This window comes from Choloepus didactylus, chromosome 1, assembly GCF_015220235.1.
Source record: "Choloepus didactylus isolate mChoDid1 chromosome 1, mChoDid1.pri, whole genome shotgun sequence".
Taxonomy (NCBI): domain Eukaryota; kingdom Metazoa; phylum Chordata; class Mammalia; order Pilosa; family Megalonychidae; genus Choloepus; species Choloepus didactylus.
This window is the reverse complement of record NC_051307.1, coordinates 154,639,621-154,666,059: the sequence shown is the minus strand read 5'-3', so window position 1 is coordinate 154,666,059 and position 26,439 is coordinate 154,639,621. Positions and strand designations below refer to the sequence as shown.

Here is a 26,439-nt window from a genome sequence, read left to right as displayed (position 1 = left end):
ATCAGAATGCAATAATTCCACCAAAGGCTGCACATAACCTACGATTTAGACTTCCCAAACATGGTTTTCTTTACGTCACTTCCCTTCATCTGAAATGACCATAAGCCCTGTCTCCCTCAAAGCTGACATTCTAGTTTCTCACTCTGTTATTGAAGGATCTCCACAATGTGCTCCAACTTCCTTTCAGTCCTGCCTCCCACAGGCCCTGGTACAAATGTGTGCAGACAAGTTCAGCTAGCAGCCCTGTAACAGACTATCCGGCTCCGCGGCTCTCACCCATGCCTTTGTCCCATGCCACTCTGAGCTTCTGGGGTGGCTGCCTTCCCTCGTCAGCAAGTGACGACTTCCTTAATAAAATACAATCACTGAATTATCAGGCAAAATAAAACGTTGGGAACCCCACATTAATCCTCCCATTAAAAAATATTTTATTACACGGGTCTTTTGAATTCAGGAAGACCCTACAAAGAAGCTTGCCTTCATAGACCCTGGCTGACCCCGTGTGGGAGAGAGCATTCGCCCACACCTGGGAAGGCTGTCCTAGTCCTGAGGCTCCTGGGAGTTGAGGCCAAGACACGTCAAGGATGGCAAAGAGCCCTTTCTCCTGACTGTGAAGATGCGCCCTCAGAGTTCTGGTTTCCTGTCTGCGAACCTACATCTTCTTCTGGCCATTGACTGAGCAGATGCGGTCTACCCACAGGGCTGTGGCCTCAGCCTTGCCGGCCTCTATGGAACAACCACATTAGAACATGACGTGTGGTAAGAAAATTATCAGTGTATACGGTGGTAATAATATAGTTTTGACATATCCGAATATGCTGCTTCCTTTTATATTTCTTTATTCTGCTCTCTTTCCCCCCACCCCTCTGCCATGCCTACCTTCAGAGGTTTCCATGCCTCAGGGAGGTTTAGGCTTGGTACACAAAGGATGCAAAGAAAAAAGAGAGAAAAAAAAAAGAAAAAGTTAATTATCAGCTTCTGCCATCTGAATAGGATTTTATGGTTTTTCAGCCAGATAAGAATCTTCAAAGCTAGGCTTTGCAAGAGAGTGAAAAGTTGTTCTAGATTCCTTTATCTCCCTTGTTGGCACATCAAGACCTAATTCTGTGGACTTGATCATTGAGTTTTACACAGAGAAGCCCTGGAGTCAACGGAAAGAGAAAGAGGAAAGCCCACCCTGTGGGTCCTAGTGGATCATCTAGGAAGGAAGGGGGAGAGAATTAGGAGAGGCAGACATCAAAAGTGAAGCCAATCTGCTTTCTGATTCTGCCCTTAGCCAGGAGGTTTGGCTATAGGTGGAGGGAAATGCCAAGTGCTTCTGTAGCCTTCACCTTTGGGACTCAGGGAGGAGCTCACCTTACAGGTTGCCTGGCACCAACCTGGGTGTGGCTACATGAGGGTTAACTCAACAGCACAGTGTGGTTATGCCGGAAGAGGGGAGCAATATAATTTCCTATGCTGCCCCAGGAGCGGTATGGAATAGCTTGGTAACAAGGGGTTCCGACCTGCTCCAGAGAAGAAGCCTGAAAAGTAACCAAGATGAAGCCATCAGGAGGGAGAGGTTGAGTCAGCAGCAAGGCTGGGGGTGGACATTCTAGGCAGGGGCCAGATGGAGGACGTGGGGTCTGGAGCAGCAGCCAGAGCAGAGGCTGAGTCATCAGGGAGCACAAACAGGCCCTTCCAAACCAGGAGGGAACAGGCCATGTGTACCCCAGATGCAGCCTCAGCCGGGCACTCACAGAACCCTCAGGGAAGGGATCAGTCTCACCCTCAGAAGACTTGATCCAGGGAATATCCACACCACCCAGCCACACAGCAGAAATCAGCAAGGACGCAGAAGGTGCTGCATGGACCTGAGGACCCTGTCTCTTCTCTGTTTCCATGAGTCCTTCAGCCACAACTCCACCCAAACTCCAGACCCTGTCTTGAAGAGAAGAAAGGGAGGATGCATATATCTGAGACCAACCGTTTTTTACCTAAAGAGACTGACCATTTACCTAAAGTGTTTATTTAAATTGTGCCAGAATATTTTCCCCTGTGTTCAGTGAGGAAGATAAGAACACTACAGAAATGAAGGAACAACATCTTTGCACATCTGTGAATAGGGTGAAAAAAATCTGCAACCCTTCACACATATGAGTGTTGCCAGCTTTTCCAGTCCTCCTCCCCACTGCTAAATTTGGTGCTGCTTGGGATGCTCAGTTCCTCCCATCCACCCACACCCAACTGTGGAGCAAAGCTTGGAAGGTCCAGATTGGATTTTTTGGAAATTTCAATGCAGAATCAGGGGAAAGGGAGAGGGGTAGAAACCACATGGGTATTGTCTAAGGAGAAAAGAATTAAAAACAAGCTCCTCTTGCAAGAAGCCAGGGAGGACAAGGGGATGAGTGTGTTCAGAAGCATCAAGAAGAAGTGGGAGGGGGACAGAGAGATGTTAGGAGAGAATGGGTAGGTGAGAGAATTGGCTCTTCTGGGGAAAGAGATCAAGGGATTCTGGTATTGTTGGATATTGGAGAATATAAGAGAAAAGGTATTTTGATGAGAGCTGCTATGGAGTACATCCTTGAATTCCTTGAGATTAAGAGTAGACTTCCTTCCAGGGCTTTGCTTCTTTCAACCCCACTCAATCAGGGACTGAATCAGGTAGATCTCAGCTTGACAGGTTTACAAACACAACAACCCCACCAGTATGTAAGAGATGCATTGATATAGAGCAGGGGTTCAAAACTGGAGATGATTTTGCCCCCGAAGAGACACCTGCAATGTCTGGAGACATCTTTGGTTATACTGGGAGATGCTATAGGCATCTAGTGGGTAGAGGCCAGGGATGCTGCTGAACATTCTACAGTCCACAACAGAGACTCACCCCAGCCAAAATGTCAATTGTGCCACAGTTTAGAAACCCTGATATAGAAAAGTGGAGGTGGGGGGAGGGCAGTTCTTTCTGTACATCTTCCCTTTCCAGTGAAAATAAAAATCTGCTTTGTTCATTTTAAACAGTTCTTCGAGTCTGTAATATTAATTCTTAAACTGCACTACATACATACAGTAAGCTCAACCAAAGCATAAAAATCGGATTCCTAAAAAAGCTTAAAGAGCATTCCTGGTTGAAGAATTCTAGACCCTATGGAAAAATAGAATTGAATATTGAGGTTTCTAAAAAATTGTGGACAAGCTCTTGTAAATAATTTTATTCTCCATAAAAAATATAAAACATAAAATAGCTATCACATTTAAGATGTCATCAATACAAGCAATCATGGTTACTCTCCACCTTTTGCTCACTGTTAGAGAATCCTCAGACTCTGTTTCTCCCACCACCACCCAGCACTTTTCACTGAGATATATATAAATTTGTTCTGCTTTGTTGCAGGTAAGACATTTACTAAGAAGGATTATTTGGGGTAAGAGTGCTGAGGGCGGGTGACGGCAGGTGGTATCGTCGACCCTCCATCCAAATACTGCAGTAACTGCCTTTTGATTCCAATCTCTCTGGCCCCTTTTCCTTGGTCCTTCATGGTCCTTCCTCAGTTCCCAGCTCCATCTCTCTGCGTAGACAGCACCAGAGTTCAGTCCTTAGGTCCACCTTTCATGGCTTAAAACAACAATACAACAAATCAGAGTTGTTTACACTTTGGTGGCCTTTTTGACTCATTTATTTCAAATAGGCCCCATCTTATCAAAATGCTCTATTTCTTCGTGGCTATATGTTGATGTCTTTTCTCTGAAACTCAGTTCTGTGGAAGAAATAGTTTTACGAAAGAAATAGCAGTCTTTAGAACTAGATAAAATGAAACACAGACCCACAAATACTATCCTTATGCCTGTTACGGGTTTCATCCCCTCATTACATTCCTGACCCTCCCTCCTTTAGACTGAAGGCAGGAGGCAGCTGCCGAGGAGAGGGCCACCAGCAGCCCTAGTCCAAGAAGGTCAATTCAGACGTCACCCCTTCCGCTGGTCTCACCACTGTCCCTAAGCTCCACATGTCTCGGTAGGGATACACAAGCACTTGGAGATAGGGTACAGTACAGAGGGAGTTTGCCACCAGGTCTGGTCCTGACATCAATGCCACCAAACATCACTGCCTTCAGACAACCTCACCACTTTGGTGGAAACCTGCTTCTTTCCTCCAGTAGCAGTAAATGGCAGGCAGTGCCACCAGTTGATGACTCAAGCCCTCTGTCCATCAGGTCATTATGAATGAACAACTTGGAGTATAGAGATAATTTTGTAGCACCAGCACACAATGTGCAAAAATTAAACTTTTAACAGTTAGGAGTATGCTTTTGGTTTCAAATAACTGACAAATGGCAGCTTAAACAAATAGGATTTTTTTTTTCTCCCATAACAAGAAGCCTGGAGGAATGTAGTCCAGGGTGAAGGAAAGGCTCAAAGATTTCAGAGTCAGTGTTCTATTGGCCTTATTTTCATGGTTAGAAGATGGTTACTGCATTCATGTTCAGTGAATGAAGAAGGCAGGAACCACAGGGAGAAGGCGTGGTGGCAGCCTAATCTGTCCCTGCTACCAGGAAAAATAAATGCCTGCTGAAAGCCCAAAGCAGAGTCCGTCTCATACCTCATTGGGTCATATAGCTAACCCCAGCTGTCAGGGAGGCCGGGAAAGCAATATTTAGCTTTCCTGGCCTCTCTAGTGGAGGCAGCGAGGGAGAAGGAGGGTGGGAGTATCTAAGTTAATCATAATGTAAAAAGTTTCCTCTGTTTCCAGCCTGGCATCTTAAGACTAGTTTGAAAACCTAGTGGAAAAAGTAGTAAGGAACAGAAGCTAAGAGTTGATTTTATGTGCAACTCTGGACCCAAGCGTTGCTGCTGTGGGGCCTAGAATTGGGAAGAGGGCTGTTCTCTTCAGCTTTGCTGTCACCTAGAAGCTCCATGGGATCTATAACCTTGTGGAAGACATGATCTTGGCCTGGGTCTTGGCATTCTCCCAGCAGGCACCATGACATGGAAAACATCCCTCAAGCTGCTTCTCGAGTAGACACAGTGTCTAGGAGCATCCAGAGCAGGAGAGGAAAACCATAACAAACCCAGCATCCCCCACCAGGGTCTCCTCCCACACTCAGCCAACAGTGAGTCTGACCCCTTGGATGGAAATAAATAATTGGGGAGAGGTGGAGACAAGATCAAGAACTTTGGGTTAATGATATGTTAACAGGACTTCATTTGTAGCTACAGGCTGATATTGCTGCCTGGAGATCTGATCATAACAACAAACATAAAAATATCTTGCGACTTTGAAATCATTTCTTTCAGCTTCTACAACAACCCACAAAAATTTGATGATGTTTAGATCAAGCCCTCTAGTAGACAACTGTTCAAGACCCGTGAGCTTCCGCTTTCCTTGGCCGACTCTGTCAAAAATGAGCTTGTGACATACAAGGCTCCAGACCTCGGTGAGGATTGCAAACCCCAGACTCTGCCTCCTCTCCTCCCTCCTTCCTCATCTGACTTCCGAGACATGGCCCTTTTTTTCGATACCTAAGCTTTCTGCAAAGCTCAGGCTCAGCTCAGCATGGTTATGTGGTCTGCTCTGGTTTCCCTTGTGGGTTTTACATTCAGAATTCTGGACTCATTTATTAGAAGCTTCTCTGGACAGCCATCTCATTCATTTGCTCGCTCATTCATTCATTCATTCATCAAACATTTATTAAATGCCATGTTCTTCTATGTTTTCTAGGCACTGAAGAGGCAAAGACTAAATACTGGAAACTTACAGACAGGTATAAAATTAGGAATGGTAACTATGTTACAAATCTACAATGAGTGTATATACAGGTAACTGTAGAGTAACAAAGGAAGGAAAGTCCGGTTCTATGGGGGATCTCAGGATATTAAATAACCTTGGATATTAAATGTATTGAAATATTTTCAATTGAACTTAGGTAATTTTATTGAAAGATAAGTAGATATGTTAGTATGGTGGGCAGAGTTGGTTACCTACTCTATGGCTATTGCTACCCTTTCTTCTTTACTACAGAACAATGGAAACATAGTGACTTTACATAAGATAAATCTGGTAGACACCACCTTAACCAAGGGTTAAAGTTAACCAGTAAAAAGATAAACATTCCCCATGTCCTTCCTCATTAGATGGACTGAGAAGAACTCGGCATCACTTATGTAGTATCCCTACAAAAAAACCCCCACATAATCCAAATTGAGGAATATTCTACAAAATAACTGGCCTGTATTCATCAAAAATATGAAGCTTGTGAAAGACAAGGAAACACAAGAAGCAACTGTCCTAGACAAAAGGAAATCAGAGACAACAACTGAGTGCAGTTCATGACCCAGAATTTTCTTTTTCTACAAAGATCATTATTGGGTCAATCGGTGAAATTTGAATAAAACCTTTAGATTAGCTAACATATCAATGTTAATTGTCTGACTTTGATTTTGATAATTGCACTGGGTCATGTAAGAGAACTATTATTTTTAGGAACTAAACACCTGAGTATTTAGGAGACACATACTCTCAAATAGTTCCAAAGAGAGAGAGAGAGAGAGGTGGAGGGAAATGGAGAAGAGAGAGAGAAGAGAGAGAGAGAATGGCAAAGCAAATATTATTAAATGTTAACATTTGGAGAATTTGGGTAAAGGGTGTGTGTGTGTGTGTGTGTGTGTGTGTGTGTGTGTGTGTGTGTGTGTGTGTATGCCTGAAATTACATCAAGATAAAAAAGTGATTTTTTAAAAAAAGAACACATTCTTGGACCTGACAAGATAGACACAGGTGCCTATGGTTATTGAGGATCAGTGAATTTTTTTTCTTCCAAAGAGAAGTTAGCACTCGTCCTCCCTTCCTAAAGACTGATCCCTTGGTGAATTTGCCTCCTGGGTTCAGGCCATCTAAAACCTTCACTCTCGCTTACTTGCATCACAACAGGCCTCACCAGACTGTGCTGGTTTGGATGTGTTATGTCCCCCCAAATGCCATGTTCTTTAATGCAATCTTGTGGGGGCAGCTGTATTAGTGTTGATTGGGTTGGAATTCTTTGATTGAGTGTTTCCATAGAAATGTGACTCAATCAACTGTGAGTGAAATGTTCGATTGAATTATTTCCATGGAAATGTAGACACCCCCCCCTCCCATTCAGGGTAGGTCTTGATTTAATCACTGGAGTCCTACAAAAGAGCTCACAAACAGAAGGAGCTGAGAGTAGCTGAGAGTGACATTTTGGGGACGGCCGTTGAAAGCAGACTTTTGCTAGCCCAGAGTTTGCCTGGGAGAAACTAAGAGAACACCCTCAGACGCCTAGAGAGAAACGTCCTGAGAGATAGCCATTTTGAAACCAGAACCCTGGAGCAGACGGCAGCCAGCTGCCTGTGCCTTCCCAGCTGACAGAGGTTTTCCGGACGTCATCAGTGTTCCTCAGTGAAGGTGCCCTATTGTTGATACCATCGTTTGGACACTTTTATGGCCTTGGGACTATAACTTTGTAACCAAACAAACCCCCTTTATAAAAGCCAATCTATTTCTGGTATTTTGCATTCTGGCAGTATTAGCAAGCCAGAACATGCTGTCATATCTGCTATCCTTAAGGCTCCAGAGCCTTCCCTGCAGGGAGCATCCATCTTCTTCTGTCTGCAGGTCTGCATGAGTAGCCTCCCTCCTTGGTTGGTCTTCAGGGTTCTAGCCTCTTCAACCCCATCATTCCTTGTGCCTCAACCCCGTAGGACTACCCTCCTTGCAGGAGGTCTGAGAGGATCTCTGGATCTCTGGAGCAGCTCCTTTAAGGGCCATTACTTTCTGCTGCTGCCTGAGGCTGATGCGCAGCAAGGTCGGCCTTCCCCTTCCCACTTTCCTGGGGTGACAGGACAGTACCCTGTCTTACATCCTAATGTGAGATGCCAGCCCCTATGCAGGATTTGCAAAAGACCCTGAGTCCCATTCTGTGGGCCAATGCCTCACTCTGGCCTATAACAGGGAGAGGGTGGAGGAGTCCAGTGAGAGGATTTTTCTGGAAAGAGTTGTCACCGTGCTGTGGCATTTCTCCTTCCTGCTCCTCTCCTGGTGGAAATCAAGAGGGGGATTTCCTTTCTTCTCAAGCCAAGTGAAAACAATCTCCAAGGGACCTCTCAGGGACCTGGTGGGTGTCCTGGAGTGTGATAGACCTGAGAAATCTAAAGGTGAGAGACCAAAGCTACTATCCTAAGGTGGCAGAAAGGGAGAGCAAGAGAGAGAAGGTGGGAGGGGAAGAAAAAAATGGAGGGGGAGAGAGAGAGATCCATTTGGAGGGAGCTTCCCTTCCACTGAGGGTAGGGCACAGATGCCCACAAGGGATTGACTTGGAGACATCATTAAAAGGACTTCATCCAAAGTGAGAGGTGTTAGATGGACTGACCTAGCAGAGGGAGGGATGGGCCAAGGAAGCAAAGAGCTGAGCGTTTGAAGTTGTCAGCTGCTAGCTGAAGGAGACATGGCCAGAGTTGGGTTGAGCTGGGAATCTCAGGGAAACCCACAGAAGTGGCCATGAGAGAATGAGCCTTCTCCGAGTATCCTCAGGTCCCGAGAGCAGCAATGCTAGACTATGCCAGGACCTGCCATCCGTACTGTGCCATCTCCTGAACTCTGCTCACAGCAGAGGAGTCAGAAACCTAAGGAAGTGCAAGTGGGAATGAGGAGCAGAAAGAGCCAAGGAAGAGCAGAGAAGTCAACTCATTCTCCCTTCTCACTCCCCCTACAAACTTCCCAGTCTGGGCTGTTCTGAATCAGGGGACAGGAGAAGCTTAAACTTTGCAATAAGTAGTTTTGATTGTTAGGCTGAATTGGACACGTAAATTATTGAAATGAGACTTTTTTTGGTAACTAAAAGAGAGTGAAAAAGCTGTGGAACCTGTAAGAGACTTCACTCAGGGCAGGGAAAGAAGTAATCCCAGAGCAGGGAGAAAAGGGCATGAGAAAAAAATTAAATGGTTTTGTGCAGTAACACAGCTATTCCAGGAACTTCTGGCTCCTCCTCCAGGGAGCTGTCCTGCCCCTCCTGTCTGGTCCCCTCTTCCTTGAATCCTTTTTGGTCTCCAGGAGCAGAATAAGGTTCTCCTAAGTTTCTCTTCTGAAGCTGGCTTTCTGCTGCTGGGAGGCTAGACCCCCAACCACCTCTTTTATCTCCAAACTATCTTGGAAGCTGTTCAGAAGCTGCTCTAACTATCAAGAGTGACTATTTCTTAGAACTGGGCTCTCCCAACCTCTTGCCACTGGGAAAACCACCCATTGGAAGACAGGCCTTCCTAGGATGGCAGTGGAGTGGAGCGGTTAGGAATGTGCACTGGAGTCAGACTGCCTGAGTTCCAATCTCTGATATTCTATTTGCCAGCTGCCTAAACTGCAGATGTTCTTTAAACTCTCTGTTAACAGAGACATCAAATGTAAAATGGGAATAATAATAATGATGATGATTACAATGTCATCAGCCTGCATAAGCTCACATGAAGAGTCTCACACAGAGTAAACATTTAATACATGGCACTATTAGTTCTTGTGTTTTTGCCAGAGGACAGAGGCACTCTTCAGAGAAGTACCCCTTGGACTTGCCTTCCTCAGTCTCTTATTGGTGTTTCTCCCACCCTGAGCTTTGCTGCACAAGGGGGCTTTAGGGCAAGCTCTGTAGCCTGTTCTTTTCTAGTTCCATCCTTGTCTTCTTCTTTCTCCTTCCTAAGAGCTTGGAAGAAATCAAGGGCATCATCTACCCCATCTTCCACCATTCCATTGTGCTCTCGGGCAATGGGGAGGGTCCTGGGAGGTGACCTGTTGATCCCTAACCTGCCATAAGCACAGTCAGTTGGGTCTCCTGCTCCACCTTCCTTCACTGAGAGCTGGTGTGTCAGCTTGGGCCAAGTGACAGAGTTCTTGGCCTCAGGAGACTTCAGCTCTGTCTTCAGAATATCAGAAAATAAAATCAGCTGGGCCATGGGCTGAGGTCTTGTGGCCTGGCTCTCTCCAACTGATGGAGCTTGTCTCCAGGTTTCATGGTGAATGGACAAATCTGTCCAGACAAACAAAGTTTTCCTCAGTAGAACAGAAGATGAAACAACAAGTGCATGGTTGCTCCACTTTCCCAGTTTTCTTTTCAGACTCATTATTTTACCAGTCTAAAGTGGCAAGAAAAGTGCACTGGTAGCAGGGGTAATGGGGGTTGATATGCCATCTCAGTTCAAAAGGAAGGGCCATGAAATACCTGAAGTTGGACTGGCCTAAGGGTCAAAACTGCCCCATGCTCCAACATTCAGGCCTTTAACATCCCCATCCAGGAAATAAGCACATTTGAATTTTTAAAAAATGTTATTGTGGTAACATTCAACATAAAATTTTCCATTTTAACCATTTTTACATGTACAATTCAGTGGCATTAATTACACTTACAATGTTGTGTTGCCATCACCACCATCCATTACCAAGGCTTTTTCATAACCCCCCAAACAGAAACTCTGTACCCATTAAGCAACGAAAATACTTTTAATAGAGGAACTGGAAACGTGAGGATAAAAACTTATCATGGCCCACTTTGATCTTGAGGTAAAATGTTAAAAGTAATTTTTTTGACTAGGTAAGTTCTCTCCCCTCACCTCTACCACTCCAACTTTATAAAAAAGAAAAATTCTGATTGGACTTAGAGGCTGTTTTATAATGTAACTAAATGTATATACTGACTATACAAATGGTTCTCAGATGAGATGAATGGGGAAATCAAGTCATCAATGACTGAAGGGACTTGCCTCCCCACCAGTCCACCGGAAAGAGTTCTGCTTCATGAGCGTAGAGCCCTATGATTGCGACTTACATTTAAATACCAAAAAGTAAGCACATTTCTCTTCCCCTGACTCACCGGAAGGAAGGTAATAAATAACTCTGGGCTAGGAGATACCCCATATATTACCATGTTATAGGTTGTTGGGCACTGATTCAAAACAGTGATCTAACCTGACAAGTGCTGGAATTAGTTTCTAGATGCAGGATATATTCTCATTATTAAGAGGCAAGGCAGTTTTCCTATATCATCCACCATTAAGCAAGTCAGTTTATGGGTTAAATGAATGGGTTAAAAACTGATGAAGAAATAGGAAAAAGGCGTAGTAGTGAATGGTTGCTTAGAGAATGGCGAGGGGCAGTGATATGAGCAATGGCCTTTAAATACATTCATTAAGGATTTGAGGAAGGAAGTGGGGTGCAAGCCTGTGTGTGATGCAATATTGTTCCAGTTACTAAATATCATGAAGAAATGAGAGGAACTCTAGATAAATTTAAAACACAATGCAAGGGCAATAAAGGGAGTGAGATGTAATAGCCTTTTTGTAATTGCCCCGTGAGTAAATTGTAATTGTCTTTACAAAACTTTATTTCCCAAATATTTGACATTAATGAAGCATTGACTTTCCAGAAGATTTCTGCAAAGTAGGCCAGAATCAGTAATAGAATAGTAATGTATTTAAATATTTATTTGGAATTAGAGTAATTAGAAATGACTTCACATGAAGAAGAAATGGAGTTTCTGGATTTTAGTGAAACAGTATGACAATTCTGAAATCGACAGAAGACTGTAGAAGACTGCCTGGAAAGAAAAAAAAGTACTGTTGATTCATGTAAAATTGTTTTCATACATTTAGTAACAATTTAGTATTGGACTTATGTACTTGAGGTTAAGCCAGTGAAAAACAGAGGGGAGATTGGATGAATCTGGTACAGGTACTGATATATATATATTTTGTGTGTGTCTGTGTGGAATATAACATATTTACTTGTAAGTGATAACTTTCCAAGTGCAATTCAACAAGTAGTTGGAGACCAAAATTTCAAACCATGTTATGGATTACAGTTCCACAGTTTCAGTTATTTCCTTACTGTGAAATATAACATATATGCAAAAAGGTGATAACTTTCAAAGTGCGATTTAACAAGTAGTTATACAGGAAATTTCCAAGAATGTTATGGGTTACCGCAGGTACTGATTCTTTAAAGAAAAAAACAAGCCTCTAAAAACTAGCTTTTAATTTCAAATTACAGGATGTTATTAAAGTTTGCCATTTCTATTTTAATGATTTGGACAGGCATGATAATGACTAATAAATTAAAAAATCGCAATTTTCAAGGAAGAAAACTTCAAATCTGCAGATTGGAGGAAATAAGTGAGCGAATATGATTCAACCCACTCATTCAATAGAAGATATTTATTGAGGGAGTTTAAAAAATGAATTTAGGAGAAGAGATAAAACAAGGACATAGGTACATGTGATACAGTGGTCAATACCACAAAAGGTACAAATAAGAACTTCTGTCTAAGGGAGAAAGAGATTGATGGTCGAGGTAGCAGTCTGCCAAGCCACCAAAAAGCCACTCCTAACAGAGACAGGCTGCCGGGAGAGGTGGTTCAGGGTGGCCAGAGATAAGAGGAGTCAGGTAGGCTGGGTCCAGTCCCAACCCTTAATGTTTGACTGAGGAATTTGAACTTTATTCCTGAGTCATTTCTTGCACTGTTTATGACATGTGGTGTTGCCTGCTTGTTGGCTTGAAGGGATGCCCTTTGAGCAGGCAAGTGACAAGCTCTGAAGTTTGCTTTAGGAAAATTAATTTAAGTTGTGTGTGGGAGGAATAAGCAGGATGGAAGACTTGTTATCAGGGCTGCATGAGGTGACATTTACTACTTAATCCTACTGCATGCCCAACATTGCACTAGATGCTTCACACATATGTGCTCCATAGTCAGTTCATCCTAATAATAACCCTTTGAAGAAGGAAGGGTAAGTACAGCATTCCTATTTTACTGCTAAAGAAAGAGGTTCAGAAAGGCCGAGACCCTTGGCCAATGTCACACACAAGAAAAGGTGTAGAATCAGGTTCCAACCAAGGTCTGTCTCCAAAGCTCATTCATCTTAAACAATATATGTGTGTGTGTGTGTATGTGTGTGTGTATTAAGACGAATGAGAGACATAAGAGTTTTCATCAGAGTCAGAAGGACATGGCAACTGAAAGCAGTATTGAGGCAAGGATAAGGAGTCCAAGTCTTTAGCCCAGATGACAGAATATGGGTGCATACTCAGATTTGGAAAGGAAGACAGAGAATTAAGTTTTGGACTTATTGTTTGAAATGACAAGACATCCATGTAAGAGGAAGTATGCTCACTTTCTCCAACAGGTGTAAAAATCATATAGGGGGATAAGATGGGGGTCCCTCCAACACATGCAAAACTGGAAGCATCTGTGACTTAATGCCAGACACATACTAAACTCAGGCCATCCTCTTGGTTGTCCAGACCTTGCATGAAGGTTTCTGCTCTTTGATACTTCTGCTTCTCCTCCCCTTATTTTCAAATCACCTCTCAAGTGCATTTTGCCAAGAAGGCCTTCCATGACTCCCCAAGCCTGGGTTAGGGCCCCTCTTGGTGTCCTTGTACCCTGTTTTTCCCATTTTAGGTCTTATTTTCCAGTGCTTCTGTCTTTGTGTGTGCCTCCCATCAGACTGAGTTGCTAGGAGGCTGGGGTTCTCTTCTTTTTGACCCTTGTCGTCTCTGAGGCTGTCACTATGTCTGACCCTCAAAAAATATTTGTTAACTAACTGATTTCTATTGTTGCCCTGGAAAGGAACTACCCTGCCCTATTAAGTCACAGTTTCTTCCTTCTTAGGGTAGCGCAGTTAGAAACCTCAAGACCAGGAAATCATATTCCTCATCACATACCAAGGTATTATTCATGCAGTTTATTCATTGTAAAAAGTTCTCTTGAAATAAAGCTAACATCTAGGTGAAGATTTACAAATTTTCTAGTGTCAATCAACTTTTTAACAAGCCCACTTACGAGCGAGAAAAACCCTTATTTGCTTTTGTTTCTAAAATACATGCAAGTAGTGGTAAAGGCTTCAGAATTTCTCTATGGGAGGGTCTCAGCCCCCCCTCATATTGGAATTGGGGGTTATGGTCCTTTTCTTGAATCAGCTTTTGCAGAGCAAATACAATGTTCTTACTTAAGAGTAAGGGTTTGTCCGTGTTTGTGTGTTGTATGGCTTTAGGGGAGCATGGATACTATTGGGGGATTTCTTAAAGCACCACTGCCCTCCTTTTGAATAAGGTAGTTCTAAGGTCCACCCAATTAACAAATTCCATTCTATTTTTATTCCGCAAGGAGGTCCTCCTATTGGGAAGAGTCCGAATTTCCTTGTGCATTAGATGTGGAGGTCGGCTTCGTGGGGAAGCCCAATTTCCAGTAGGATTTGGTGATCTCTGGAGGGCCAGCGTTTTCTTCCTGTCGATTTTCAAGGCTGCTCAGAGCCACGACTTGGGGTCACATTTGGCAAGCGCCTGGGCTATTACGTGGCAAAGGGGAGGAAAGGTTTGAGCTCAGGTAGCCGCCCAGGCCGTCCAGGTTTGGGGGAGGCGCGGATGGCGAAAGCGGAGACCCGGGTGGGGACGGGGGCAGGGACGCGCGGGGCGGGGCAGGCCCGGCTGAGGCCAGGGGGCGGGGCCAGGCTCGCGGCTCGCCCAGGCCTAGGCCGCCGCTGGGCTCCGCCTCGCCGGGCTACGCAGGCGGCGGGGCTGCGGCACGAGCCGGGCGGCACCATGGCGGCGGCGGCGCCTGCTGCTGCGGCGGCTTCTTCCGAGGCTCCGGCAGCGGCTGCGACGGCAGAGCCCGAGACTGGGGACGAGGACAGTCGCGAGGTCCGAGTGCTGCAGAGCCTGCGGGGCAAGATCTGTAAGCAGGGGCTGGGCTGAGGGGACTGTCCGGTGGCGGCGGCTGCGGGGCTGAGGGGGCGGCGGGCGCGCCAGGGTGGCCGCCCCAAGCCGCGCGGGGATAGCCGGCCCGAGAGGGGGCCTGGGCGGGGGCCAGGGTCTGGGCAGGCGCTGGGCGAGGCGCGCAGGGAGGGCCGGGCACGCGTGAGGCAGGAAGGGGGGTGTGTTGAGGGAGGTGTCGCCTCGACTGGGCGGCGTGGGCTGGGGCTGCCCGTCTCGGGAGGAGTGGAGGACAGGAGATTTGCCGGGGAAGCGCCTAGGACTCTGCCGGCCTGAGGTGCTCGGCGGTGGGGCGCGGCCTGTACGCGGGGGCGGCGGAGCCTGGGGCGCGGGTCGGGGGCGCGGGGAGCTTCCGGCCGTCCTCCGACGCAGGCCTCCCGGCGGCTGCGGACGCCGGGAAGCGGCCCCGAGGTGGGAGCCCCGTGGTAATTAAGGCGAGCGCGGCTGGAGGAGGAGGAGGAGGGCGGGGAAGTGGGGCTGGCCGGAGGGGAGGGGGCGCTCTGTTTCCTGGACTCATGAGGCAGTGGGAGGTTGAAAAAGGCGCCCGGAGCTGGAGGAAACAGGCCGCCTTGGGACTAGTGTCTGCCGCACGGGGTGTGCACGAGTGAACGCGCCGGGAGGAGCTCAGGGCCGGACACCTGTACCCGCCCCACCTCGCTGCGGCGAGGACTTGAATTGAGAGACGGCGTGACTGACAGGGACTTCAGGCAGGATGTAGTGGCTTCCTGTGAGCAGGTCTCAAAACAGTCATCCAACCCGCACTTAACCCACTTAATTCTTTTCCTTCTCATGCATTTAATTGTTACTTTTGAGAGTGAGCCACACTAGTTGACTTAATACATAATTTTGCTCAGAAGCATTGCTATAGACAGACCTTTTAAGTTCAGTCATTTGGACATTTAAAATTGACCCTTTGGCGTCAGATTGCTCCCCTCCCCCCACAGAAGTTGATTCAGAGGAAATACTTTTTTTCCTTATTTGTAAGATATATCAGTAAAACTTTTTCCTTTTGCCGAAAATTAGCTTTATTTTCTTTATCTTCAAATTGTAAACTTGCTCAGTGTTTCATGTAAATAACCCATAGTAATGATGGATTCTTTTCACTTTGTATAAAGAAAATCATATCACATTAAAATGACTAATAGCCCTCTTTCTTATGCTGGATGTTAAATTTTCCTTTCTTTTAATAGTGATTATTTATCGAGCTTGGATTCTCCCACTTTCTTCTGTTCAGGTTGCTTCCCCTTTGAAGTATTTGGGATTTTATTAAACCCCAGAAACAAACATTTCAAATTCTCTCTTCTTTTTATTCCCAGGAGTGGTCCTGGGCTCTTAAGAGAGTACAGTTCTTAAAACTTGGAAAATGGTACCAAAAATAATAGATTCTTGTCTGCCTGAATCTAAGTTCCCAACATTGAAATTACCTTCTAGGGTCGAAAGTCATCTCAGAATTCAGATTAAATCTCCTGTTTAATATTTGCATGTTTGCAATACTAATATTTGAGAAAACCAGATATGGGTCAGAATTCTCCCTTTGATCTGATTTTTCAGATTTTCACCACTTTACATTTTAGTGTCACTTGATGCTAGGTATTGTCCATTGGAGCAGGTAACTACGTATACACAGATCTTGGAATTGAGGGTTAGGGTTGGGCATTTCCCAGGAGAACTTAAGTATTCCACACTTTCTCCTGCTTGAGGAGATCAGTTTTATAAGGAGTTATCACTGTGAGTGAAACTTGGTTCTGTAAGTAAAGAAACAAACAAATAATTCGTTTCCATGATTTAGAGCATCTTCACCAACCAGATTTAGAGATTGATCATCCAGTTGCTGGAAATATTGTTGCTGTAATCTTACTGAAAGTATTACATTTGTTATCCCTATCAGCTCCTTGCTTTTTGAATTACTCAGTTTATTGTTCACGTCATGAAGTGTATGCTTCAAAGAAAAAAGTGTATTAGGATACTTATATTCAGGTTCTTCCCCCTGCTCCCTCTATTTCTTTGTCCTCCTTTTAGCTGCGTAACCCAGAGATGGTTGACCTTCAGAACCTTGTGAAGAGATGCAGTTTTCTGTTTCCCTGAAACTGACATGTGGGTTTTGCAGGCTGGGGGTTGAGGGGCTGGAAGGGTCATTAGCAGGTGCTAAAGTCACAGAAATGCGACGATGGTGGTTATTAAGCAGCTTGGGAGTTGAGGTACCCATATCAGCTTTCCTCCTCTCCCACTGAGAAACCTCAGATAGCTCCTGGAGATGTGCTGGCCGATTTCAAACTGCTGATAAAAAGTCCCTTATCTGGAAAATTTGAGGTCCGTAGGGCTGAAAGTGAGCCTGGAAGGAAACCTTTATTCTGGACATGGCTAGGACCCTTTAATTACAAATTTATTTTAACAAAAAGTGAAGATGGATTGATTTATATATATCTAAAGTTTAGAGATAATAGCTCGTAACCTTCTTTAGGGTTTTCATTCCTGTGTTAATTTTATTTTCCCACATACTTCACAAGATGAAATATCAGGTTGACAGATTGAAAATAACATTTTGTGTCCAGTTTCAAACAGCCAAGTGAATTAGGAAATCCAGTATTGCTGACAGTATTTTGTCTTATATGCTGATCCTTAATTCCATGAGGTCATTTTAGTACCCCAGGAAACCATGGCAGTTCCAAGTAGTCTGCTTAGTCTGCTTCCTTAAATGTATTCAAGAGACAGGTTTGGGTGTAGGATCCCCTGGGGTTGTCAGATGGACCCTGATTAAGGAAATTGGAGGCGTACTCTAGACTCCATCCTTTGGTTTGAACTCCAGTGCAGTGAGTAGCTGGTATGTTGGTGCACCTGAAGCATATTTGCATATCCCCCCCAAACAAAACAAAACAAAACAAAAAACAACCACACAGCCCACACACAAGTGACAGATGGGGGCTAGTCTCTTCTCCTTCACATTCCTTCAGGCTTCATGCTGTTGTTTTGTGACCACCTTTTTGGTTACTGCATTTTGTTAAGTTTGCCCTTGTTGTCCAGTTAAACCAAATTGTAAAAATGTTGCTGGAGCAGAGGGCCCATGGCACTTTATCCATGGATTTACCTACTCATGGGAGACAAGATTGATATAGGGTCAATCTAAGGATTTGTGTGAATTTTGAAATGTAAGATCTGTGGGACCATGATATGTCCCAGAACTCACTTGGTCTCCTTGATGTCTTCAGACCAAGGATGACCTAGGCTGTTTGACCAAGTAGGGAAGATTTATGGGGTATGGTTAAGTGCTTGAGAGGCCTGGTCAGGTAAGTCATCTAGGTTTGACTTTCCACCAGTTTACAACTTCTTTTAATCTCGGTGTGCTTCTGTATTTTCATGTGTAAAATGGGGAGAGTAAAAGCACCCATTTCATAGGATTACTATAAGGATTAAATAAGTTCCCCTTCCCCTTCACTTCACCCAGAATATGGGTCAGATTCCAAAGTCTTAAGAAGGTGTAGAGAAGGAGATAAAAACTAATCTTAATCTGATTTTCTTGTCCGACATGTATGGGCATTTCCTGATTACAAAACTGATTAAAATCAGAAGACCTGTATTCTACTTCATACATTGTTAATTATAGTCATATTACTTTAGACAGCTCACTTACCTTTGAGCTTATCTTCCTCATCTTTAAAATGGGAATAATGCTTCATTACTAGCCATTTTGTACATGTTGTTCCCTCTGCTTGGGAGTGTTTTTCTCCTTTCTCCCACCCTGTATTTGTGTCAGGGACTCTTACTCATCCTACAAAAGCCTGCTTCAAGTTATCTGCTGCCCAAAGCCTTCTGTGGCCAGAACGTGCTGGTTAAGACTTCCTGCTGCTGGGGAATCACAATTCCTTGTCCATTTTCCTATTATAGTACATTTCATAGAAATCATTTGTTTATTTCCCCCATTAGACTGTGAGCTCTACCAAGGTTCTTGTTTATTTTTTTTTTAACTGTCCCAGAACCAGCACAATGTCTAGAACAGAGAAGGCCTTTAGAAAATGCCCTACCTCACAATGTTATCCTGAGGATGATTTCAAGTATGACTAGATATGAAAGTGTTTTGTAAATGATACAGCTAAACAAACAAGAAGATGGTAGTATTAGTAAAAGAAAACTACATGGGTGTGTGTCTGGAAATTCGTCTGTTTCAAAATCATAGCACCTACTGAGCTAGGAGCCCCTTGAGTTTGAACTGATGCCAAAATTGCCTCATAAGGAAAAGGACTAAATTTTTATAAATGCTCTGATGGCTTATTATTAGGGTTTTTGAATATTGTTACCTGACTGTGTTCCATGAATATTATTACTAATTGGTCCTGGAGCCTGGAAAAGCAAATCTTATAATTATACCATTTTTTTATTTGGGATGGCAAATTTGAATTTTTGGTAATAAAGTATAAATCAAAACATTTCATTGACCACTCAGAGTTGAGAGGGAGTGATTAAAAAGGGTTTATTCATGCTAAGAGTCCAATATTATCAGAAATTTGAAATGAGATGATGAGTGATTTAAGATGGAGGAAGAATCCATGTTTCAGATGGATAGAAACTAGAGAAAAGGGTTCTTTGTAGAATTTCATGAAGCAGTCTGCTAATCATTTGCTCTAAAGAAGACAAGAGGTAAACCTTACTGAGTTCATTGAGTTTGTGTGTGTGTGTTTTAACTTAGAACTCTTTCAATAGACATTAAGTGACTGTGGCTCTAATGTGGTTGGAATAAAACCATATCATTTTGTTCTTTAATTGTAGATGCTAATACTATTTCTTTGTTAAGTGTACTTTACAGAATTATTCGGCAATAATATTAGATTACATGTTCTATCTGCTAATGAAGTTCTGTGCTCTTTTGGAAGCTGCTAACAAAGATTTGTTGTATAGCCATAGATTAATGGAAATCAAAGCTTTTTTATGTAAATTAAGAAACTTTTGTTTTAGTTTTGTGTGTCACTTAAGTCATCACAAATCCCTGGTTAAAAAGACATAAGGTTTTACCAGTGTGCACAGAAACAACAATGAACTACAATTGACAAATTTGTTGCTTTGGACATGGTTCTAACAATGCCATTAACAATAGGACAACATTGGGTGAATTCTTCAACCTTCCTGAGCCCTTATTTCCTCGGATTTGGTCTTCAACGTTCCTTTTAGCACTAAGTCTTTGCGTTAATGCTTTTTAACTTGAACCATATGCTTTAAGACAGTGTATCAGATGCTTTTATTTTAGCGCTTAAATGTATTAGTATACCTATGCTGCATAAGATCCACTTCTGAAAATATTATCTAAGATTTATTAGGTAAGATTTTTGAATCCTAAAAATATTTGTTTTTTTGTTTTTTTTTTCCTGTGACCATTAATTTATTTAGTAGTACATAAATGCATATTTTGAGTGTCTGCTGGGTCACTAGTCCACCAGTTGTGAATTGGGCCTAAGCTGTGAATGGGACAAAAAAGGTCTTTACTATTTGGTCCTTAAAAGCAATAGTTGCTTTCAGACACATGTATTGTTAGAGAATTAAAGACGTTTAGAGTTGGAAGGAAGAGGACATAATCTTGTTCTGTCCCCTAATTTTACAAATGAAGAAATTGACTCAGACACCAAATGTCATGCCATAAATGGCCCCTTGGATACTAGTCCAGTGCTAACAAGGTTCTTTCTAGAATACTACATGGGATTAATTCATTGCTATGAGTGTTACACATGTAGTACATGTAATATATGAAGATCACACTGTCTATCAAGTGATCTGTACAGAAGTGGTAATAGATTTTCATTGAGCAATCTAACATTCTCATCTGTTCCTTCTTAAGAACTTTGTGAAGTGGTTAGGGATTAGCTTGAAGATTTTTCATATCCATATATTTGAAAGCGCTGCCTCATTCTTTTTTTTTTTTTTTTTTTTTGACAGCTACTTATATTTCATCATCTGGATATGCCACAGTTTATTTAACATTCCCCTACTGATGGACCTAGGTAGAGATTGAATCTGGATGTTTACTTATTTGTGTCATGCTCTAACTAAGCTGTTTTCAGTCCTGATTGCCCATTAGCATCACTTGTGTACCTAAAAAAATGTTGAAGCCCAGGCTCTACGCAACGCCTACTGAGTAAATATTTTCTTGGGACAATCTGTAAGTTTAAAAAGTTCCAGAGGTGGTGCTGTGGTGATATTGGGCAGCTAGGATGGTAAACCTTTGCTTTTTCCAGTTGAACAATCTAGCCACAAATTATACCTGCGTGGTAGCATCCTGCTATGCATAGTTTAAAGAAAGCGATAGAAAGTTAGGTGTGATCACAGGGAGGTTTTCATTTGTTTGCTTATGTTTTTAAGATTCATTTATTCATTTGATTAGATATTAACAGATAACCCCGCACAAAATTCAAAAGGTCCAAAAGAGAATACGTTGAAAATAAGTTTTCTTCCTTTCCCTATCTCCTATTCATGTAGTTCTCTTTCTAGAGGCAAGCATGACTAGTTTCTTGTGTAATCTTCCAGAGATTATTTACACATTTACAAATAGAAATGTATTAATATATCTCTCCTACAGACATAAAGTCTATGGCAAAATACATTTATTCTTCTATATCTTCCTTTTTTCACTTAACAATATAGTTTGAAGATTTCTCATATCCATATATTTGAGAGCACTGCCTCATTCATTTTTTTTTTTTTTTTGACAGCTACTTACATTTCATCATCTGGATATGCCACAGTTTATTTAAAACATTCCCCTACTGATGGACATTTAGGTTGTTTCCAGTCTTTGCTATTACAAAATTGCTGCAGTATGTATGTATGTCATTTTTAATGTTAGTGCATTTTTATCTGTAGGATATATGTTAAATACATGTTAAATTGATGAATGAAAGGGATGTACATTTTTATTTTGGAAAAACAATGCAAATTGCCCTCATAGAAACTGTACCAGTTTATGCTCTCACCAGCAGTACATGAATACTTGTTTCTTCACACCCACATCCCACGTATTGTAAAACTTCTTTTTTAAATGCAGTGTTATTGAGATTTCTCATACCATATAATCCATCCAAAGTATACAGTTAGTGGCTCATAGTGTCATAGAGTTGTGTATTCATCACCTCAATTAATTTTAGAACATTTGAACATTTTCACCACCCCCCCCAAATAATAAAAAGAATAAAAATAGATTGAACCCGAGTTGGAGGAGGTGAGTCCAGCCTCAAAATGGAGATAAAACCACTGCCCTGTTGCCCCTAGCCCGACTCTGGCGGCCGCTGCTGCCGCCGCCAGGAGGAGGAAGGCCATGATCCAAAGGAACCACAACAGTTGAGAAAACTGTTTATTGGTCGTTTGAGCCTTGGAACTATGGATGAAAATTTAAGAGAACATGTTGAGAAATGGGGCACACTCACAGATTGTGTGGTGTTGAGAGACCCCCAAACAAAATGTTCCAGAGGCTTTGGTTTTGTGACTTACCCTTGTGTTGAAGAGGTGGATGCAGCAATGTGTGCTACCACACAAGGTTGATGGGCATGTAGTGGAATCAAAGAGAGCTGTTTCTAGAGAGGATTCTGTAAAGCCTGGTGCCCATCTAACAGTGAAGAAAATTTTTGTTGGTAGTATTAAAGAACATACAGAAGAATATAATTTGAGAGACTACTTTGAAAAGTATGGCAAGATTGAAACCATAGAAGTTATGGAAGACAGGCAGAGTGGAAAAAAGAGAGGATTTGCTTTTGTAACTTTTGACGATCATGATACAGTTGATAAAATTGTTGTTTAGAAATGCCACATTATTAATGGGCATAATTGTGAAGTGAAAAAGGCCCTTTCTAAACAAGAGATGCAGTCTGCTGGATCACAGAGAGGTCGTGGAGATGGATGTGGCAACTTTATGGGCTGTGGAGGGAACTTTGGCCGTGGTGGAAACTTTGGTGGAAGAGGAGGCTATGGTGGTGGAGGGGGCAGCAGAGGTAGTTAGGGAGGAGGTAATGGTGGTTATAATGGATTTGGAGGTGATGGTGGCAACTATGGCGGTGGTCCTGGTTATAGTTGTAGAGGGGGCTATGGTGGTGGTGGACCAGGATATGGGAACCAAGGTGGTGGATGTGGTGGTGGTGGAGGATATGATGGTTACAATGAAGGAGGAAATTTTGGCAGTAGTAACTATGGTGGTGGTGGGAACTAAAATGATTTTGGAAATTATAGTGGACAATAGCAATCAAATTATGGACCCATGAAAGGAGGCAGTTTTGGTGGAAGAAGCTTGGGCAGTCCCTATGGTGGTGGTTATGGATCTAGTGGTAGAAGTGATGGATATGGTAGCAGAAGGTTCTAAAAACTCAACGGAAAATGGCTACAGTTCTTAGCAGGAGAAAGAGCGAGGAGTTGTCAGGAAAGCTGCAGGTTACTTTGAGACAGTTGTCCCAGACGCATTAGAGGAACTGTAAAAATCTGCCACAGAAGGAATGATGATCCATAGTCAGAAAAGTTACTGCAGCTTAAACAAGAAACCCTTCTTGTTCAGACTGTCATAGTCACAGTTTGCAAAAAGTGCAGCTATTGATTAATGCAGTGTGTCAATCAGATGTACATTCCTGAGGTCTTTTATCTGTTGTAGCTTTTCCTTTTTCTTTTTCTTTTCATACATCAGGTATATTGCCCTGTAAATTGTGGTAATGGTACCAGGAATAAAAAATTAGGGAATTTTTAACTTTAAAAAAAAAAAAAGAATAAAAATAAAAAGGAATATCCCAAACTTCCTCCCTTACCCCTTACACCCCCTATTATTTATATATTTTTTGTCTTTATTTTATTAATTGTCTGCCCATACACTGGATCCAGGGAGTGTCAGTCACAAGGTTTTCACAATCACACAGTCACGCAATAAAAGCTATATAGTTATATAGTCATCATCAAGAATCGAGGCTACTGCATTACAATTCATTAGTTTCCAGTATTTCCTTCTAGCTATTCTAGTATACCAGAAACTAAAAAGGAGTATCTATATAATACATAAGAGTAACTTCTTGAATGACTTATCGACTCTATTTGAAATCTCTTAGCCACTGAAACTTTTATTTTGTTGTATTTCTTTTCCCCCTTTTTGGTCAAGAAGGCATTCTCAATCCCATGATACCAGGACCAGGCTTGTCCCTGGGAGTCATGTTCCACATTGCCAGGGAGACTTACACCCCTAGGAGTTGTGTCCCACATAGGGGGGAGGGTAGTGAGTTAATTTGCAGAGTTGGCTTAGAGAGAGAGGCCACAGCTGAGCAACAAAAGAGGTTTTCTGGGGGTTACTTTTAGGCATAGTTATAAGTAGGCTTACTTCGCCATTGGTGTTTCATAAGGTGGGGAAGTTTAATGGTTCCACATTTTCCCCCGGTCCCTCAAGGGGACTTTGCAAATACTCTTTTATTTTCTGCTCAGAATATTCTGGGATATATTGGGGTATTACATTAGCCTGTAAAGAATAACAAGAACTCATTCCCTATTCTGGGTTCCATGTAATTATGTTGTTTAAATAAACTGACCAGACAGGTTGAAGTAGATAGTGTGCTACAAAAATATAAATTTTGTACCAAATAAATCTCTTTTCTTTTGGTCTCACACAGAAGTTGGAATTTTAAAATACAGTTAATATCTTCCTTTACTCTGTATTCTGATTTACCTTAGTCCTAACCAAGTCCGTTTCATTCATATCTGTAATTGTAGTCTGATCTCTTTTTCACTTTCTTTAATAGTTCTATATGGAGTAATGCTGACTTACATAGCTGCAGAACTCTTTGACTCTGAGTCTCAGGTGTCACACAGATACCCATATTTACAGGGAACTACCAGGAAGGAGCACAGCATCTCAGAATTTAGAAATAACAGTTAAAACTCAGGAATAGATGTGACTGCTGTAAGAGCTTACAATCTGGGTACCTTTATAGTAAGCCTTATTGAACATTCTGTTCTCCTAAATCATCAGTTGCCCAATCTCTGTGCACTTTCTATCCCTGGATAACCTATGCTCTTGAATTCAATTCTCAGCATTTGCTCATTATAGTTAATTTGTGTTAGTGAGACCTTACAGTATTTGTCTCTTCGTTAGTTATTTCACTCAACATAATGTCCTCAAGATTTATTCACCTAGTTGCATGCATCATGACTTCAGTACTTCTTGCAGCTGCTCAATATTCCATGGTATGTATACACCACAGTTGGCCCTCCGTTCATTCATTGATGTGACCTTAGGCCACCTCCAGCTGTTAGAAATTGTGAATAGTCCTGCCATAAATGTCAGTGTGCAGATGTCTGTTCGTGTCCCTGCTTTCGGTTCTTCCAAGTATACACCATGTTAACAGGGTTGCAGGATCATGTGGCAGCCTTACACCCAGCCTCCTGTGGAACCACCACACTGTTCTCCAGAGGTGCTGCACCATTCTGCTTCCCTACTGTTCTAGTTTGCTAATGCTGCCAGAATGCATAACACCAGAAATGAATTGGCTTTTATAAAAGGGGGTTTATATGGTTACAAAGTTACAGTCTTAAGGCCATAAAGTGTCCATCAACAAAGGGTACCTTCACTGGAGGATGGCTAATGGTGTCTGGAAAATCTCTGTTAGCTGGGAAGGCACCTGGCGGGCATCTGCTCCAAAGTTCTGGTTTCAAAATGGCTTTCTCCCAGGACGTTCCTCTCTAGGCTGCAGTTCCTCAAAAATGTCACTCTTAGTTGCTCTTGGGGTGTTTGTCCTCTCTTAGCTTCTCCGGAACAAGAGTCTGCTTTCAACGGCCGTCTTCAAACTGCCTCTCATCTGCAGCTGCTCTCTCAGTTTCTGTGGATTCTTCAAAGTATCCCTCTTGGCTGTAGTAAGCTTGTTCCTTCTGTCTGAACTTATATAGTGCTCCAGAAAACTCATCAAGGCACATGCTGAATGGGTGGGGCCACACCTGCATGGAAGTTATCCAATGAAAGATCTCACCCACAGTTTAGTGATCACGTCTCCTTGGAAACATCCAATCAAAAGCCTGCAACCCAATCAACACCAATATGTTTCCTGCCCATACAATACTGCATCAAAGATAATGGCGTTTTGGGGGACATAATACATCCAAACCAGCACACCTACCAACAGTGAATGGCCATATCTCTTTCTCCACATCTTCTCTTGGGCTTGTATCTTTCTGTTTATTTTTTGAACAGTTTTATTCACACACCATACGATCTGTCCTAGGTGAATATCAGTGGCTCCCAGTATAATCAAATAGTTATGCATTCACCACCACAATCTATATGAGAACATTTCCATTTCTGATATTTTTCTCTGTTTTCAATTTGGCATTTGTAGGGACCTTCTCCAGTCTATATCTTCTCCCAAAATTGTGAACAATTCAGAATTGTCCTTTTTATTTCATGGATTTTCTGGGAGAGATTTTCAGTAGCTAAATTTACGTCGCCATGTTGATCACATCACTCAAAACTCCTTGATCTTTATCAGTCTATTAGATGAAATGGAACATTCAATTTGTAGTTTTAATTTGCACTTCTCTTAAATGAACTGGAGGATGTCTTCATATTTTTCAGAGCCATTTTTATTTGTTTTTTTTTTTTGGTGTGAATTTGATTTGATAATTTATCCTTTTTTCTTCTGGGTTATCAGTTTTTTTGTTTTGTGTGTGTGTGTGTGGGAATGCTTTATATAGTAAGGAAGTTAGCTGTTTT

General features: G+C 42.5%; 1 protein-coding gene and 1 pseudogene across 3 annotated transcripts in view; both read left to right on the top strand.

Moving 5' to 3' along the window:
• The first annotated feature begins 14,529 nt into the window (after window positions 1-14,529).
• Window positions 14,530-26,439, top strand: part of RASA2 (RAS p21 protein activator 2) — a 126,654-nt gene continuing 114,744 nt past the window's right edge. For 2 of the 3 annotated variants that reach the window (XM_037843689.1, XM_037843683.1), the window contains exon 1: window positions 14,536-14,700. In XM_037843689.1, the coding sequence (XP_037699617.1) occupies window positions 14,568-14,700 (133 nt within the window). In that variant the 5' untranslated portion in view covers window positions 14,536-14,567. Of the gene's footprint in view, window positions 14,701-26,439 lie in introns of all 3 variants that reach the window. The other variant, XM_037843712.1, reaches the window with a different exon arrangement.
• LOC119539877 lies at window positions 20,663-23,626 on the top strand (annotated as a pseudogene).